This window comes from Notolepis coatsorum (assembly GCF_963971535.1).
Source record: "Notolepis coatsorum genome assembly, chromosome: 4".
NCBI lineage: Eukaryota > Metazoa > Chordata > Actinopteri > Aulopiformes > Paralepididae > Notolepis > Notolepis coatsorum.
In genome coordinates, this window is record NC_140168.1 from 106,091,469 (window position 1) to 106,110,886 (window position 19,418).

The 19,418-nt window shown below is 43.9% G+C and overlaps 1 protein-coding gene across 1 annotated transcript in view; it reads right to left on the minus strand.

The window, feature by feature from the left end:
- Window positions 1-19,418, minus strand: part of LOC311226643 (Y+L amino acid transporter 1-like) — a gene marked incomplete at its 3' end in the record, with an annotated part of 136,088 nt that overhangs the window by 2,613 nt on the left and 114,057 nt on the right. The window contains exons 9-10 of the mRNA XM_084312060.1: window positions 7,306-7,409; window positions 3,834-3,930 (exon numbers count right to left, since the gene is read on the minus strand). Of these exons, the coding sequence (XP_084168186.1) occupies window positions 3,834-3,930; window positions 7,306-7,409 (201 nt within the window). The remainder of the gene's footprint in view (window positions 1-3,833; window positions 3,931-7,305; window positions 7,410-19,418) is intronic.

A 19,418-nucleotide genomic window follows, 5' to 3' on the forward strand; every position in this document is an offset into this window, starting at 1 on the left:
GGATCAGTGAGAGACAGAGAGACCAGACACCAGGATCAGTGAGAGACAGAGAGACCAGACACCAGGATCAGAGAGAGACAGAGAGACCAGACACCAGGATCAGTGAGAGACAGAGACCAGACACCAGGATCAGTGAGAGACAGAGACCAGACACCAGGATCAGTGTAGAAGTACCGAGGAGCAGTTACTGTATTTACGATAGCCTGCAGGCTGCTACCGTCAAACTTGCAGCTCGCATTCAATTCATTACAGGACACCCTCTCGGCTCAGGCTTGTCCTTAACTCGATGAAAACTAAAATTTATGATATTCTCAAGAGCTAGAAATGTGGACTTTACTAAACTTCTCATATGATTGATGGCTCTTCTATAGAGAGAGTTACCGATTACAAATATCTTGGGGGCTCATATTGACAGCCTCGCCTCCAAGCTTCGGCAGAATGTTGGCTTTCTATTGCGAAACCGGTCTAGCTTCCCTTCGCTCAGTAGGAAGAGAGTTGTAGAGGCGGCATTCTTCTCAGCATTGGACTATGGTGATGTTATCTATAGGCATGCAGCTGCATCTACGTTGAAGCAATTGGATTCATCACTGGTGACAGTTATGATACTCACCACTGCATTCTTTATGAAAAGGTGGGCTGGCCCTCTCTTTCTCAGAGGCGCAGTTACCACTGGTACTTGTTCATCTTCAAAGCCATTAGTGGTAAACACCCTCCTTATATATCATCCTTGCTGGATTGGAGTCTTGGTGCTTATCAGACCAGATCCTACAGCTGGCTTACTCTTAGGGTGCCACAAGCGCGTTCGGATCTGGGCAAGACAGCATTTCTTATTGATGCCCCCAACACATGGAACGCTCTTCAACAAACCCTAAAGTTAGAGGTCCTCCCATCGGCTTCTGCTTTTAAATCTGGTTTGTCAAATTGCAATTGTTTTTAGTTTCTTCTATTCTTTTTATATTTTCATCGTGTTGCTCATGTGTGTGTAAACTCGGCGTCATTATAAATGAGGGAAACCTCAATGTCCTTCGAGTTAAAATAAAGGTTTAAAAAAAGAAAAAGAAAAGTGGTGGAGACAATACAGTAATAATCAGTGGTGGAGAGTAACCAAGTACTTTTCTTTTCGAGAACTTTGTACTTTTCACTCCACTACATTTATCTGAACTCATCCGCTACTAGTTACTTTGACGAAAAAGATTTTGCATGGCAAACATGTATGAAGTGTACTTTTATCTGGGTATCTAAGTAAAGGAACGGTGTACTTCTTCCACCACCGACAGTAATACAAGTAGAAATACAAAGATAAAAATAGGACCCTGGTAAAAGTTCACTATTAAAAATTTTAAGACTCGATTTTTTTTAATACAGTGAGTCATTTTCATTAACATCACAAAATGTTTCTTAAAATAAGTTAAATTAAGGTACAGGGATAACAAATGCATATTTGTTTTAAAGGGGAACTATCTTATAAATGACCTTTTCCAGTGTTTAGGGTTATTTTCTAGCTATGTGGACTTATAGTAATAGGATCTATGTATCTAATTCTCGATTTGGCGCATTCTTCCAATTCTCCCTCCACAATAATGTCCCTCCCTCAAGTGAGTCATCTGAAAATTCGCCTATATGGGACGTCATATGGTGCATTTGCATAATAACACCCGCCCCCTCTAGCTGCCCGCCGAGCGAGAGAAGCAGAGAACTGTAAACGCTCTGCGTCGCGAGGAAGTACCACCGTGCTGCGCTACAGCGCATGCTCCCGAACCGAGAACTGTAACACTGCGAGGGCTCTCTCTCTCTCTCTCACCCCCCCCCCCCCTCTCTCTCTCTCTCTCTCTCTCTCTCTCTCTCTCTCTCTCTCTCTCTCTCTCTCTCTCTCTCTCTCTCTCTCTCTCCCTCTCATCTCTCTCTCTCTCTCTCTCTCTCTCTCTCTCTCTCTCTCTCTCTCTCTCTCTCTCTCTCTCTCTCTCTCTCTCTCTCTCTCTCTCTCTCTCTCTCTCTCTCTCTCTCTCTCTCTCTCGTTCTCTCTCTCTCTCTCTCATCTCTCTCTCTCTCTCTCTCTCTCTCTCTCTCTCTCTCTCTCTCTCTCTCTCTCTCTCTCTCTCTCTCTCTCTCTCTCTCTCTCTCTCTCTCTCTCTCTCTCTCTCTCTCTCTCTCTCTCTCTCTCTCTCTCTCTCTCTCTCTCTCTCTCTCTCTCTCTCTCTCTCTCTCTCTCTCTCTCTCTCTCTCTCTCTCTCTCTCTCTCTCTCTCTCTCTCTCTCTCTCTCTCTCTCTCTCTCTCTCTCTCTCTCTCTCTCTCTCTCTCTCTCGCCAGGCCATAACAGCCTGATTTCTTGTGGCTGAAAAATGATGGGTTTGAGTACTTGATTAGAAATATAAACCAATGCATTTTTTTTTTTAAACGTACAGATGTCTTCAATAGACTGACAGGAATTGTTTAAAGTTGCCCAAATAGTGCTAGGAATAGTAAAATAGTTCCCCTTTAAGTAACCGCTCAATTTCACCCCCACTCACTCAAGTGCCACTAAGTCAAATATGAACTTCCCAAAAAAAAAGCTGTGGTTGTGGCATAAAATGGTAAATGGTGGATTTATATTATAAAGCACTTTTATCCAAAGCGTTTTACAACTTATTGGCCCCTTCCTTCACACACCATGCAAGGTGCCGACCTGCTCACCGGGAGCAGTTAGGGGTTAAGTGTCTTGCTCAAGGACACTTCGACACGCTGCCGGGAGGAGCCGGAATCGAACCGGGAACCTCCAGATTACCAGACGACCGCTCCACCTCCTGAGCCCCCTTATGGTCTTAAAATGACAATAATATTGTTTATCGCAATTATTTCTGGGACAATATATAGTCCAACACAAGTGTTTTATCGTGACAGGCCTACACATGTTATCCCTTTTCCTCAGAGCAGATACATCCTACTAGACTCATGAAACCTCCACTACTCTTGAGACCACACTACTACACACACACACACACACACACACACACTACTACACACACACACACACACACACACACACACACACACAGGGTGTAAAGGTACACGTATCCGTACCGAACCGTTCAGTACGGCTGTGTACCGAACGAATACAACGGTATGTTAACCACTAACGACCACCCACCGGGGCTGTTTTTTTCACAATCTAATATAATTATTTTTTTATTCTTTATTTAACAAATCGATTATTAATTTCTTTTTTTGTATCCACTTTTTCTCCTATTTTTTCAATTTTTCTCCCATCCCAATTCCACTGTGCCAATTATCCCCTCCCGTCTTGAACATTGCTCGCACATGCCCCCCACCGGCCGGTCGTAGGGAGGATAGAAGCCTTGCATCACGTGTCTCCTCCGATACACGAGGAGGCAGCCTGTCACATCTTTTCACCTGCCAGCGCGGACTCTCATTGGCGAGGTGTAACGTGTGGGAGGCTCACACCGCCCCCGCCATCCTCCTGTCTCTGCTGTGCAGGCGTCCCCAACTGACCTGTAGGAGTCGCTGTCCACAACGTCCAGATCACCACCCATCGACTCCCCTCCCACTGACAATTGAGTTAGTATGACGGCCGGCCCAAGCCGGAGGCAACGCCGACAGCCGGAGTCGAACCCGGTGTCTCTTGCGTTGGTGACGAGCGCAATGTCCGCTGCGCCACCCAGCCGCCCTTTCAATTATTAATTTCAATATAGAATATTCGTTGACACTGTACCGAAAACCCGTACCGAACCGTGACTTCAAAACTGAGGTACGTACCGTACCGTGGTTTTTGTGTACCGTTACACACCTAACACACCTAACACACACACAGTCCAAGGGTAAAGCACACGCCACTAACATTGAAGAGCAGGGCGGGGATGGGGGTGTAGCGCTGGACGTGGATCATACACAGGACGTTGGGCAGTTGGCCTTCTCTGGACCCTACGAAGAACAACCTGGCGGGGGGGGGAGACATGTTACAGAGAGCATGAAGAACAACCTGGGGGGGAGGGGGGGGGGAATACATGTTACAGAGAGAGAGAGAGACACTGAAGACACTGAAATACACATATTGAGAGAAATGTGTTTTTTTAACAACAAAAACAACAACTAATGTTGTTTGGTGCATCTGCAAGAATCTAACACTTAATAAAACGTTGTGGGTATGAACTGAAGTTAATACGTTAGCTTGGGGTGGGTGTGAACTAAAGTTAATACATTAGCTTGGCGTGGGTGTGAACTGACGTTAATACTACGTTAGCTTGGCGTGAACTGAAGTTAATACTACGTTAGCTTGGCGTGGGTGTGAACTGAAGTTAATACGTTAGCATGGCGTGGTTGTGAACTGAAGTTAAATACGTTAGCATGGCGTGGTTGTGAACTGAAGTTAATAATACGTTAGCTTGGCGTGAGTGTGAACTGAAGTTAATAATACGTTAGCTTGGCGTGGGTGTGAACTGAAGTTAATACTACGTTAGCATGGCGTGGGTGTGAACTGAAGTTAATACGTTAGCATGGCGTGGGTGTGAACTGAAGTTAATACTACGTTAGCTTGGCGTGGGTGTGAACTGAAGTTAATACTACGTTAGCTTGACGTGGGCGTGAACTGAAGTTAATAATACGTTAGCATGGCGTGGGTGTGAACTGAAGTTAATATGTTAGCATGGCGTGGGTGTGAACTGAAGTTAATACTACGTTAGCTTGGCGTGGGTGTGAACTGAAGTTAATACTACGTTAGCTTGACGTGGGCGTGAACTGAAGTTAATACTACGTTAGCATGGCGTGGGTGTGAACTGAAGTTAATAATACGTTAGCTTGACGTGGGTGTGAACTGAAGTTAATACTACGTTAGCTTGGCGTGGGTGTGAACTGAAGTTAATACTACGTTAGCATGGCGTGGGTGTGAACTTAAGTTGATACGTTAGCTTGGCGTGGGTGTGAACTGAAGTTAATACTACGTTAGCTTGGCGTGGGTGTGAACTGAAGTTAATACTACGCTAGCATGGCGTGGGTGTGAACTTAAGTTGATACGTTAGCTTGGCGTGGGTGTGAACTGAAGTTAATACTACGCTAGCATGGCGTGGGTGTGAACTGAAGTTGATACGTTAGCTTGGCGTGGGTGTGAACTGACGTTAATACTACGTTAGCTTGGCGTGGACTGAAGTTAATACTCCGTTAGCTTGGCGTGGGTGTGAACTGAAGTTAATACGTTAGCTTGGCGTGGGTGTGAACTGAAGTTAATACTACGTTAGCTTGGTGTGGGTGTGAACTGAAGTTAATACGTTAGCTTGGCGTGGGTGTGAACTGAAGTTAATACTATGTTAGCTTGGCGTGGGTGAGAACTGAAGTTAATACTACGTTAGCTTGGCGTGGGTGTGAACCAGTGCATGTGAGCGGATCGGAGCGTGAGCGGCGCGGGGCGCGGAGCGGCCGGTTTTGACGTGAGCGAGGAGTGGGTTTTAAAATGAGTCGGCGCGACGTCCGGAGCGAGAGTTCTCCTCCGCTCCAATCCACTCCAGGCCGCTCACAGTGGTTTAACACTGATGTAATATATACATGCAGTACAATGCCAAAGCAACAGATGGCGATGTACAAACATGAAGGCCATTTTCAACCAATGAGAAGGGTGAACCTGTGATAGGCTGTTCGTTCAGGCTTTGTCACTGTAGAGACGCCCACACTCACTCCAGTTAGAAAAAGTATATCGACGCCATTGTTGTTGACGTTAGCTTACATGCTAACGTTAATGGCAGCGACCATAGCATTGTGGCTCGGCTAGCCTATCATCGCTTAATAGAGATAGTGAATGGATAAACAACGTTATTTAACATTGCAGAATGGCTACAATTACAATGCGGCTCAATACAAACAATTGTTAAGGGGCCCAGGGGGTGTAGACTGTTGTAGTTTGAGCTCATTTACACCATGCTCCAAAAAAAGAAGAAAAAAAACTGCCGAGCGATCGGGAGCGGGGAGCGCTCGATTCAAGGTGAGCGGGGAGCGAGCGGAGAGCGACTTGGGGGCGGGGTCAACATGAGTGATTAGCGGAGCGGACCAAGCTTTAAAGAGCGAAGAGCGGATTTCTCGGCCGCGCCGATCCGCTCACGTGGTCTGGTGTGAACTGAAGTTAATAATACGTTAGCTTGGCGTGGGTGTGAACTGAAGTTAATAATACGTTAGCATGGCGTGGGTGTGAACTGAAGTTAATAATACGTTAGCTTGGCGTGGGTGTGAACTGAAGTTAATACTACGTTAGCTTGACGTGGGTGTGAACTGAAGTTAATACTATGTTAGCTTGGCGTGGGTGTGAACTGAAGTTAATAATACGTTAGCTTGGCGTGGGTGTGAACTGAAGTTAATAATACGTTAGCTTGGCGTGGGTGTGAACTGAAGTTAATACTACGTTAGCTTGGCGTGGGTGTGAACTGAAGTTAATACTACGTTAGCTTGGCGTGGGTGTGAACTGAAGTTAATACGTTAGCTTGGCGTGGGTGTGGACTGAAGTTAATACTATGTTAGCTTGGCGTGGGTGTGGACTGAAGTTAATACTACGTTAGCTTGGCGTGGGTGAGAACTGAAGTTAATACTACGTTAGCTTGGCGTGGGTGTGAACTGAAGTTAATACTACGTTAGCTTGGCGTGGGTGTGAACTGAAGTTAATAATACGTTAGCTTGGCGTGGGTGTGAACTGAAGTTAATAATACGTTAGCATGGCGTGGGTGTGAACTGAAGTTAATACTACGTTAGCTTGGCGTGGGTGTGAACTGAAGTTAATAATACGTTAGCATGGCGTGGGTGTGAACTGAAGTTAATACTACGTTAGCTTGGCGTGGGTGTGAACTGAAGTTAATATGTTAGCTTGGCGTGGGTGTGAACTGAAGTTAATAATACGTTAGCTTGGCGTGGGTGTGAACTGAAGTTAATAATACGTTAGCTTGGCGTGGGTGTGAACTGAAGTTAATACTACGTTAGCTTGGCGTGGGTGTGAACTGAAGTTAATACTACGTTAGCTTGGCGTGGGTGTGAACTGAAGTTAATACGTTAGCTTGGCGTGGGTGTGGACTGAAGTTAATACTATGTTAGCTTGGCGTGGGTGTGGACTGAAGTTAATACTACGTTAGCTTGGCGTGGGTGTGAACAGAAGTTAATACTACGTTAGCTTGGCGTGGGTGTGAACAGAAGTTAATACTACGTTAGCTTGGCGTGGGTGTGAACTGAAGTTAATAATACGTTAGCTTGGCGTGGGTGTGGACTGAAGTTAATACTATGTTAGCTTGGCGTGGGTGTGAACTGAAGTTAATAATACGTTAGCTTGGCGTGTGTTTACTGACCTGGAGGCAGCGATGATGGAGGAGTTCAGGCCTCCGTAGCAGGAGATGGCCACAGCCAGGGGGATCAGCCAGCGAGCCCAGCCCAGCACCTCGTCTGCAAAGGTCTGGAGGAGGAGCATGAAAAGATGACTAAACACAAGCTGCTCATATCTAGCATATCTCGTCGTCTCCAGAGTCCTCCAGAACAAAAAAAGGGTCACGGCTAAAAGGTACCTGCATGACGGGAAATGCGCTTACAGTCTTCTCCAGAGTCAGACATTGGTTTTAATGTTCTATAATTGTTTGTATATTTTATTGGTGTTTTATTGATATTTGTTTTGTTTTTATGTTGTTTTATTGATTATTCTTGTTTAATTTTATATGTTTGGATCCAGACCCCAGGAAGAATAGTCACTGCTGAGGCCGTGACTAATGGGGATCTGAAATAAAGAAATAAAGACAAGAAGATAGATACCAAGTTCCTCTCTGTGCGTTCAGCAGAAAGCTATCCGGCTGCAAGCTAGCCTAGCTTAGCACAAATGAATGGAAGCGGCTGCCATTTTACTACGTAACACATTGGACGCCAGACCCGAGATAAGTCGGGTTAACTCGCCATCGCTTGAGCGGCAAACCCAAGAAAAGACGGGTTTTGGTCGTTATTTCTTTTATTCGCTATATCCATTCATAATTCGTCCGGTCCAGGTTTTCCTTCTCCGGCATGAGTAATATTTATAACACATGGATTGGGGAGACTAGAGTTATTCTTTTTGCAGTACATCATAGACGAGGTAAGGACTATACGTTATCAATCTTGCGATGATCCGATGATTTTGTGTGTGTGTATGCCGTGTCCCATTGGCTGCGATCAGAGCACGGAGGGCCGGCTTCCCCCCCCCTTTCGTGCATGCATGATGAAACATAATACCGATAATCTAGCGTTGATTTCAGATTGATTCAATAATCAAGCGAGAAATGGCACGATTTATAATGAAATGCATTGAAGCGCTGTTTGCTGGAGTTTGCTGGGATTACACAGAATCACTCTAAAACTATACTCATATTCACCACGGTATAAAACGGAAATGTATGGATGAAAGAATTATCTGTTTTTTGCATGTTGACCGGAAGAAACTCACTGACAATCGACGTGGTTATTAGATCCATAGCTATAATATTTAATATAGGTTCAGCACTGCAAACACCGGAACTTATTCCCATTGAACAGAGCGCTGGGACACAACGGCCCAACGCCCCCGTAGCGACCCCTGGCGCTCAAAGTGTTAAAGATCCCTCAACTCTTTTGTAGGCATGACTCTGGTGAAGTTCTGCACAAATAAAAATCTATCTGGTCAGAGTGCTTTTTGCACTGGAGGAGAGCATCAGTGAGGACCACTCCTGGACCTAATACCCGCTTCCTTGTGGAAAAGGCCCAACGGCTGTTGCATCCATAGCTTTGTATCGTAGCCTTGCTGTGTTTTTATTAGGGCTATTGTACCAAATGTATTTTTTTTACATTCAAAGCTTCTATTGAAGTTTTCGAATGAAGCTTCAAATGTCTGTCGTCATATTCTATATTTTAATCATAACATTAAATAAAAAAATAAAAAATAAACCCTCAAACTAAATCCTCAATTGGAATAAAGTGATTACGGTAATCTGATTGAAAGTAGGGCTGGGTGATATGGCCTAAATATGATATCACGATATTTTCTGACCTTTCGGCGATACACATCACAATGTTTTTCCTTTTTTCCCCAAACAATTCATTATGATGCTTACCAAGACAGTATTTGAGTTTGCAAGCTAACATTAAAGACAATAGACTCATGCATTTAGCATTTTTATATTATATATTAGATTTAGATTATTGGATTCTTAGATTATATATTTAGCATTTTAGCCTTTCGTTTTTTTAGATTATATATTAGATTAGATTTAGATTATTAAATGATATATTGTAACTATTTATTTATGTATACATTTATTATTTGAACGGCTTAAGGCTATATCTGTACTTTATGTTTGTTTGTTTGTTGTGTTGCATACTTGAAATAAACTTCAATCCAATCAAATCAAACCCCCCCTCTTAAAAACAAAAACCTGTGTTTAACCTAGCCATCTATAAAACATCATGCTAAAACTGTGAAACAAATGTCCTACTCCCCTAAAGAAAGAAATACATAGCAAACATGACTCAGTTATCCAATAGTGCTGCTGCTTTTTATTTTGTTAAAATCGTTTAGTTAAAGGGGAACTATTTTACTATTTCTTTCACTATTTGGGCACTTTTACACAATTCCTGTGAGTCTATGGAACACCTCTGTAATATATATATTTTTTTTATTCATTGTTTTGTATTTCTAATCAAGTCCTCAAAAACAGCATTTTTCTACCTCAAGATCTCGAGCTGTTTTGAGCCTGGGCTCCTAAACCACTGCGCAGCGTCGTCGCCTGAACATTAACATGCAGCGGTGTCTTTATGACATCACATATAGGGCACATTTTCAGATGACTCAGTTCAGTGAGGGTGAATATTGTGAGAGGAGAATTGGAAGAATGCGCCAATATGAGAATTTTGAGACATAGATCATATTAATATAAGTTCACATAGCTAGGAAACAATGCTAAACACTCAAAAAGGCCATTTATAAGATAGTTCCCCTTTAATAAGACTAAAAGACTACAATATGACTACAACGGTTTCATGACGGCTTCCTGTCCTCGCCGGAAGTGCGTCGGATACCTAAGTTAACTTAACGTTAAATGTTCAACAACAGAACAGATTGCTGCTAATTAAACACTTCATGGAAACAGAGTAACGTTAACGTTATGTCGAGTTCATACGTGTAGTGTAGTTAACAGGGGTTCTCAACCTTTCTGCTGCCAAGGCACCCCTGTGTTCAATACAATATTCCAGGGCACCCCTACATACGATAAAGACTTTTCCGGTCCTGTCTTTTTTGCTACAATGATGACAAAAGTGCTTGCTTTCAAAATAATGTTTATTTAAGAAACCAGGAAACACATTTGTGTGTATATGCAGGCTATATAATGATTATTAACAGGTGTTTCAGGTCTAAATGGCTTAGTACTGTTGACATTACACTGCTTGTAGTAGTCAATCAAATAGCATATTTCTTTAAATAAAATTACAGAATTACAGTACTGTTGCAGCTGCACTCTTTTCCATAAACATAGCATATTTGGATAACTGTGATCATTTCTCAGAAACTGAAAATCATGTATTTTTTTTTAAATACAGAAAAGGATCACTAAAGTGCTATCTGTTGCAGCTGCACTGTTCTCCATCAAAATAGCATATTTGGATAAGTTTGACCATTTCACAGAAAAGGATCACCAAGTTACCATTTCTCAAAAAATATAAATAAATACAGAAAATAAGCACTTGTTCACTCAGTGGACATTTCTAGCTCAATGCGAGGTCTGCTGCTGCTGGATAATAATACGGTCAATACGTGGGGAGATATTTGACAAGGCAACACGCTGTTACGATTCTGGTTCCTGACTACGGTCGGGAACCACCCACCTTCTCTGTCATCTGTCACCTGACTGCTGTCACTTGTTTTTCCCTGTAATTTAGTGCTGTCACTTATGGGTTGGCTTCTGATTGGCTGTCACGGGGGTGTGTGTGGAATGTTGGTATTTGGTGGCTATTTAACATTCCTTTCCTCTGCTTGTCATTCGTCAGGTCTTCACTATAGGCGTTCGGAGATAACGCGGCCGGTTCCAGTTCTGGACCACCACTAAGCTCCATTATCTATTCTCTCGTTCCTTTGCCCTTGGCATAGTATCCTAGTATTACTCTTTGTGTTCTTTACTATTAAAGTCGAACCTGTTCAAGAGTATACCTTCACCGTCTCTGTGATTGCCTACAACAATTGGAACTCACCTACCTCCATCCTGACCCCTGTTGAGAACCGCTGGTGTAGTATGAACTCGACATAACATTAACATTACTCCGTGTCCACTCTTGTGTCGCAGATGGATGATACACTATGTTAGCTCCGTAGCTAATCCGCTCATAGACTAATTTACCGATAGCAGTACCGTTAACGTCGGAGCTTACTCCTGGGTTTCAGGGGGCATCCCTAGCACCGAACCACCGCCTCTCTGTCTCTGGCTAGGTGTGTGCACTTGCGTGCGTGTATGTGCGTGTAGATGACGTAATTTGGGCAAGTGTGTGTGTGACTGACTTTTTTTTCCTGCGAGAGGGAGAGGCGAGAGGGAGAGGAAAGGATTTAGCACTGCGCTTGTAAGTCTCATCTCATCGCGGCCTCTAACGCGAGGGCAAAACATCACGATATCCACGATACGTTTAAAAAGTGTATCGTTAATGAACTGTACCCGATATTTATATAATATACCGGTAGTCATATCGCCCAGCCCTAATTGAAAGTTTTTTTTTTTTTTTTTTTATTAAATCAACTTTCTTTAATGAATATAACTTGTCAGTTTCGTCAACATAAATAATCCAATAAGGGCACGGTTGGCCAAGCGGATGCAGATAGGCTACATCATTTATGATACATGTTTTATTACATTTTTTATGACGAGTCATATAGTATAATACTATAATATTAGTGTATATGCAACTGTGAAGAAAAACCCCATTGGTTTAAACAATGAATAGACATAAAATAAAAAAAAAATCGAATGTTGACGTTATGAATGAAGCTTCAAACTGTTCAGTACAGTACAGCCCTAATTGTGTTAATGACAAAGAAAATGTAATTGAATTAAAAGAATGCTTTTGAACAATCAACGCTTTCCTCTCAGACACTGTGTACAGAATGTTTATAGATTCTGGCACATCATCAAATGTGTCTGTTTGTTTATAGATTCTGGCACATCATCATCATCATCATCACGTCACACTGACGCTAGCTGATCTCACATGGTTTCGCTTCAGAGGAGTGACCATGTAATTGATTCAGAGAAACATCAGCCTCTCATCGTATTTCAGACGAGCTTGTTGGCTCGACGGCAGAGAGACCATCTGGCGGGGATCTCCTCTAATGAGAACGGGGGGGGGGGCCTCTGAAATACCTCTCTGTGAGCCCTAATTACATCACACTGTTCCGGTGGAGGCCCCAACCTCTTTAATGAGCAAGAGATTCCCGTCACGACCACGTCTCCTAGGGAAGCCACTACGGACGGAGGGTGAGGGGGCCAGCCGGCCAGTGGTAGATGAAGCCACTAGGGAGGGCTGGATGGTACAGAGGGTGAGGGGGACAGCCAGCCAGCGGTAGATGAAGCCACTAGGGAGGGCTGGATGGTACAGAGGGTGAGGGGGACAGCCAGCCAGCCAGCGGTAGATGAAGCCACTAGGGAGGGCTAGATGGTACAGAGGGTGAGGGGGCCAGCCAGCCAGCCAGCCAGCGGTAGATGAAGCCACTAGGGAGGGCTGGATGGTACAGAGGGTGAGGGGGCCAGCCGGACAGCCAGCCAGCGGTAGATGAAGCCACTAGGGAGGGCTGGATGGTACAGAGGGTGAGGGGGCCAGCCGGACAGCCAGCCAGCGGTAGATGAAGCCACTAGGGAGGGCTGGATGGTACAGAGGGTGAGGGGGACAGCCAGCCAGCCAGCGGTAGATGACAGCAGATCTCAGGAAGGAAGAGATGAGGTGCTGCTCTCTGATGCTGAGCAGACGCTGTCAATTTAGAGGAGTTTCAGGACCTGAGATTCTGGACTAGAGGAGTTTCAGAACCTGAGATTCTGGACTAGAGGAGTTTCAGAACCTGAGATTCTGGACTAGAGGAGTTTCGGGACCTGAGATTCTGGACTAGAGGAGTTTCAGGACCTGAGATTCTGGACTAGAGGAGTTTCGGGACCCGAGATTCTGGACTAGAGGAGTTTCAGGACCTGAGATTCTGGACTAGAGGAGTTTCAGAACCTGAGATTCTGGACTGGAGGAGTTTCAGGACCTGAGATTCTGGACTAGAGGAGTTTCAGAACCTGAGATTCTGGACTAGAGGAGTTTCAGAACCTGAGATTCTGGACTGGAGGAGTTTCAGGACCTGAGATTCTGGACTAGAGGAGTTTCAGGACCTGAGATTCTGGACTAGAGGAGTTTCAGGACCTGAGATTCTGGACTAGAGGAGTTTCAGGACCTGAGATTCTGGACTAGAGGAGTTTCAGGACCTGAGATTCTGGACTAGAGGAGTTTCAGGACCTGAGATTCTGGACTAGAGGAGTTTCAGGACCTGAGATTCTGGACTAGAGGAGTTTCAGGACCTGAGATTCTGGACTAGAGGAGTTTCAGGACCTGAGATTCTGGACTAGAGGAGTTTCAGGACCTGAGATTCTGGACTAGAGGAGTTCCAGGACCTGAGATACTGGACTAGAGGAGTTTCAGAACCTGAGATTCTGGACTAGAGGAGTTTCAGGACCTGAGATTCTGGACTGGAGGAGTTTCAGAACCTGAGATTCTGGACTAGAGGAGTTTCAGGACCTGAGATTCTGGACTGGAGGAGTTTCAGAACCTGAGATTCTGGACTAGAGGAGTTTCAGGACCTGAGATTCTGGACTAGAGGAGTTTCAGGACCTGAGATTCTGGACGGGAGGAGTTTCAGGACCTGAGATTCTGGACTAGAGGAGTTTCAGGACCTGAGGTTCTGGACTAGAGGAGTTTCAGGACCTGAGGTTCTGGACTAGAGGAGTTTCAGGACCTGAGATTCTGGACTAGAGGAGTTTCAGAACCTGAGATTCTGGACTAGAGGAGTTTCAGGACCTGAGATTCTGGACTAGAGGAGTTTCAGGACCTGAGATTCTGGACTAGAGGAGTTTCAGGACCTGAGATTCTGGACTAGAGGAGTTTCAGGACCCGAGATTCTGGACTGGAGGAGTTTCAGGACCTGAGATTATGGACTAGAGGAGTTTCAGGACCTGAGATTCTGGACTAGAGGAGTTTCAGGACCTGAGATTCTGGACTAGAGGAGTTTCAGGACCTGACATTCTGGACTAGAGGAGTTTCAGGACCTGAGATTCTGGACTAGAGGAGTTTCAGGACCTGAGATTCTGGACTAGAGGAGTTTCAGGACCTGAGATTCTGGACTAGAGGAGTTTCAGGACCTGAGATTCTGGACGGGAGGAGTTTCAGGACCTGAGATTCTGGACTAGAGGAGTTTCAGGACCTGAGATTCTGGACGGGAGGAGTTTCAGGACCTGAGATTCTGGACTAGAGGAGTTTCAGGACCTGAGATTCTGGACTAGAGGAGTTTCAGGACCTGAGGTTCTGGACTAGAGTAGTTTCAGGACCTGAGGTTCTGGACTAGAGGAGTTTCAGGACCTGAGGTTCTGGACTAGAGGAGTTTCAGGACCTGAGGTTCTGGACTAGAGGAGTTTCAGGACCTGAGATTCTGGACTAGAGGAGTTTCAGGACCTGAGATTCTGGACTAGAGGAGTTTCAGGACCTGAGATTCTGGACTAGAGTTCGTGTGTGTGTGTGTTTTGTTGGACTGGAGTTAACGTGTGTGTTTGTAATACTGATGGTTGGGACATGCTGCAGAATGCACACTCTGTGAAGGGACCAAGCGCTTTAAAATCGACACGTCACTGGCGCTTGGTGGGTCTTCATTTTGGTACCCGTGTATGTTGGTCCTGGTTTGCTGGGCTGCACTTAACATTTACATTTTGTCATTTAGCTGAAACGCTTTTATCCAAAGTGACTTACAAGTTCTGTACGACAAGTCAGCAGGAAGGGTACAACTCTATCAGCTGAGTAACAATGTTCATCAGGTCAGCAGGAAGGTTAGGGTTAGGGTCTCCTCCACTAAGTAGGGGGCAGCGTCCAGAGCGGCTGAACTGCCAACAAGTGGATTGTTTTGCTCGAGGAGCTCCGCTGGCTCGTGTGTTCACTAGGCCCGTCCCCTCGTGTGTTCACTAGGCCCGCCCCCTCGTGTGTTCACTAGGCCCGTCCCCTCGTGTCACCTAGATTATTGTGCACCAGTATGGTCCTCTGCATCCAAAGGTCAACTAAAGAAATTGCAAACTGCCCAGAACAGAGCTGCAAGGTTAGTTTTACATTGTTCCATGAGAACAAACACCATCACTATGCACCGGCAACTCTCATGGTTAACGGTAGAGAATAGGCTGGTTTTCAACACAGGTAAATTTTTCAGGAACACTGTCTTTTCGTCTCAACCTGTTTTCTTATACAAACAAATTGTCAGATGCAGTCAGGTTCATTCTTATTTTACTAGGTCAGCTGATGATGGACAGATTATGTTACCACGTCCAAAATCAAATGCTTTAAAGAGGACTGTTGTTTATCGTGCCATCAATCATTGGAATAACTGCCCACTGAACATAAGTAAATTGAATAGTAAAGTGTCTTTCAAATACCACCTGAGAATGCACTACTTAAATATGTGAGCAAAATATTCTGATGTTGATAATGATGTCTACAATGTTTTACTGTTTTTAGACAATGTTACAATGTTTTTAGATAATGATGTCTACAATGTTTTACTGTTTTTAGATTATCATTGTTAATTGTGATTGTCTATGTATCTTATGTTATGTTTTGTGTTTTGTGTTGTCTTTCTATGTGGACCCCAGGAAGACTAGCTCGCCACTTAGGTGACAGCTAATGGGGATCCTTTTTAAACATTAAACTAGGCCCGTCCCCTCGTGTGTTCACTAGGCCCGCCCCCTCGTGTGTTCACTAGGCCCGTCCCCTCGTGTGTTCACTAGGCCCGTCCCCTCGTGTGTTCACTAGGCCCGTCCCCTCGTGTGTTCACTAGGCCCGTCCCCTCGTGTGTTCACTAGGCCCGTCCCCTCGTGTGTTCACTAGGCCCGCCCCCTCGTGTGTTCACTAGGCCCGTCCCCTCGTGTGTTCACTAGGCCCGTCCCCTCGTGTGTTCACTAGGCCCGTCCCCTCGTGTGTTCACTAGGCCCGTCCCCTCGTGTGTTCACTAGGCCCGTCTGGTAGTAGGGCTGTCTTAAATACTTCGAAGCTCCGAAGCTTCGTTCGATGGGCATGGGATTAGAATATGAAAATAAAATTCGAATATATTTAAAAAAGAAATTAATAAATAAAAGTAGGGATGCTCAATATTGGCTTTTTTACCGATACACCAATATTGTCCAACTCTTAATTTCCGATACCAACTGATACATGCAGGGTCCCCCCCCCCCCCCCCCAAAAACAGAATAATTTCAGGTAATTAACATTACATATCTCTTGTTGTGGAATTAACACAACATTATGCATACTTTTGACAATAAATAAAATCAGAATTTGTTCTTACTTGCTTGCCTGGGTAAATAAAGGTTATAGAAATGTAAAAAAATTTAAAATTTAAAAAGATTTTTTTTTTTATTTTTTTTTAAACAGATACCGATATTTTCCGATATCACATTTTAATGCCGATATCGGCCAACAATATCGGTAGGCCGATGATATCGGACATCCCTAAATAAAAGTATTTATTATTATAATTTTTTTTGTGTGTGCAAAATCAACTCTGCCTCTTTGTTAACTACAACAAGCAATGCTGTTTGTTATTTAAGATGAGGTCGGACTCGGCACCGACAGATTAGTGTTCATTGTGCTGCTTTTATAAAGCCTCAAATGACGGCTTACAATATTTCATGGAAGCAAAGTGTTTTGTTTGTCTAAGATTTAAAAAGGTTTAAACTTTACAGCACTGACACAGTTGAACAAAGTGCTGTACAAGTCCCACAACATTAAATGAAAAATTCCATTTTTTGTTTTTAATTCTCGAAGCAGATAGGAACACTGCTTCAACAACTCTTTCTGCTCATCACAGGGGAGCTGGCTCTATTTCTGCACAAAAAGCCAATATTTGTCCGTAACTTACTGGCGAGAACGCTCACATGATATTTAAATGTAAGTCCTTCATCGTCAACAGTATCAAACGCCTTCGACAAATCTACAAACAGGGCGGCACAATGCTTTCCTTTGTCGAGGGCCGATACAATGTCATTTATAACTACAGTAGATTGTACTGTGTTTTTCTCTAAAACCAGATTGGCGAGGGTTTAATATAGAGTGCTTTGTGATGAATGTTTTAAGTTGGTCGTTTACCAATGACTCCAGGATTTTTGCTAGACAGGATAACTTGGATATTGGTCTGTAATTATTTAGGTCACTTTTATCCCCCCCTTTTAGTGTTGTCACGATACTGGAATTTCGACTTCGATACGATACCTTGAAAAGTATCGATACTTCGATACCATTTCGATACAAAAAAATAAAATATATATATATATATTATTTTTTTCTTTTTTTTTTTAAACAAATTTAGCTTTTGTTGCTGGTTGATTCTCCTCAGCTTCTCTCTGGTACTATAAGAGAAGATAAATATAACACTTTTAAAACCCTTTGTTTATCTTTAGATCACACATTTAAAAATAAATGTTCATCTCACTTCAATCATTTTTATTGCAAATGCAGAACATGGTATTTTCTCAAGCAGATAGATGTAAACACTGTAATCTGTGTTGCATGTACCTGACAAACTGAACTGTTTGTATTACAGTTAGTAACAGTTTCGATTTTTATTTAAAGATAACGAGAGGAGAGAGAGAGAGAGGGAGAGGGCGGTAGAGAGAGAGAGAGAGAGAGAGAGAGAGAGAGAGAGAGAGAGAGAGAGAGAGAGAGAGAGAGAGAGAGAGAGAGAGAGAGAGAGAGGCTATGCTCGGAGCATTTTAGTAACGTTACATTTTCAACAAGATTGCTGCTATTTAAACACTTGATGGAAATGAGGTAACGTTAACCTTATGTCGACTGTAGTATTGTATGACCTCGACATAACGTTTAAACGTTAACGTTACTCCGTTTCCATGCAGTAATAATAACGGTGGCCAGCTTAGCTAACGTTAGCTGGTAGCTGTAACGTTACAACGAATCAGCTGTTGATATTATGCGCCATCAGTAGACAACGTATCATGTATTAAACTAGAGTTAATGGTTTAATGCTTCAGTCACAGTGACGTTGAAAGAGCAGCCGTCACGAACCTCTTTCATTTCTTTATGGAGATCCGCGCTGGCACTGCTAAAATGTTTATTTACAAACTGAAGACGGCTCTGTGACTCTGAGGGGGAGGGCTGGAGCAGGCGGAGGGGCAAGCGCGCTCTGAACAGCGTGTCAACAACTTGCTGTAGAACACTCGCCAGCTGGTACCGATACTGCAGAAAGTATCGGTATTTCGGGAAATGAGTATCGAAGCCGTTTTAAATATTCAGTATCGATACTTCGATATTTTTGACAACACTACCCCCTTTATGCAAGGGGGTCACATGGGCTGTTTTCCAGGCAACAGGAACCACACTTGTTAGTAGTGAAAGATTAAATATGTGTGTTATTGGCTCTGAAACCAATGGTGCAGCTAGTTTGAGGAAAAAAGGACCCAACCCATCCTCTTCAGTTGATTTCCTGGTATCAATGGCTTGAAGTGCCTCAAGAACAGAGTTTACAGACAAGGGTTGTAAATGAAACTGAAAATAATTTCCTATCTGCACAGGGAATGTACAGGGCTCCTGGTCCTGTCCACCTGGTGGCCCTACATGGCTATTCTCAAATAGATGACCAGCTTCCATCAAATGTTGGTTTATGGCTAAACAGACCTCTTTTTGTTCCGGGATCAAGGATTCACCCTTTTTATTTTAAATTTGTTCATCCCAATGTTAGTCGTTATGCCAATTCCCAATCCCCTTCCTGGTCGTTGCACACTAACCCCTACCATCGGTCTGGGAGGGCGGAGACTATCACATGCTTCCTCCGACACATGTGTACCCAGCCCACCGCTTCTTTTCACCTGGCAGCGCGGACTCTCACTAGGAGAGCGTAACGTGTGGAAGGTCACACTACCTCCCTTAGATCCTTCCCTTACTGTGCAGGCGCCCCGACTGACCTGTAGGAGTCGCTGTTTACAACGACCAGGACCCACCCACGCCGGCTTCCCACCCGCTAACACTGCCAATTGTGTCAGTATTAGTCCTTGGGCCGGACGAGATATCGGTACCGAAAAGGCGGCAAAACCTTACCTATTTTAAAGTGTTCATAGGGTCAATATAAGTTAATTAAAATATGATAGACTTTCCATAGGAGCAGCTTTTTATATTTTTTGACTGTTTGTTATTTTCC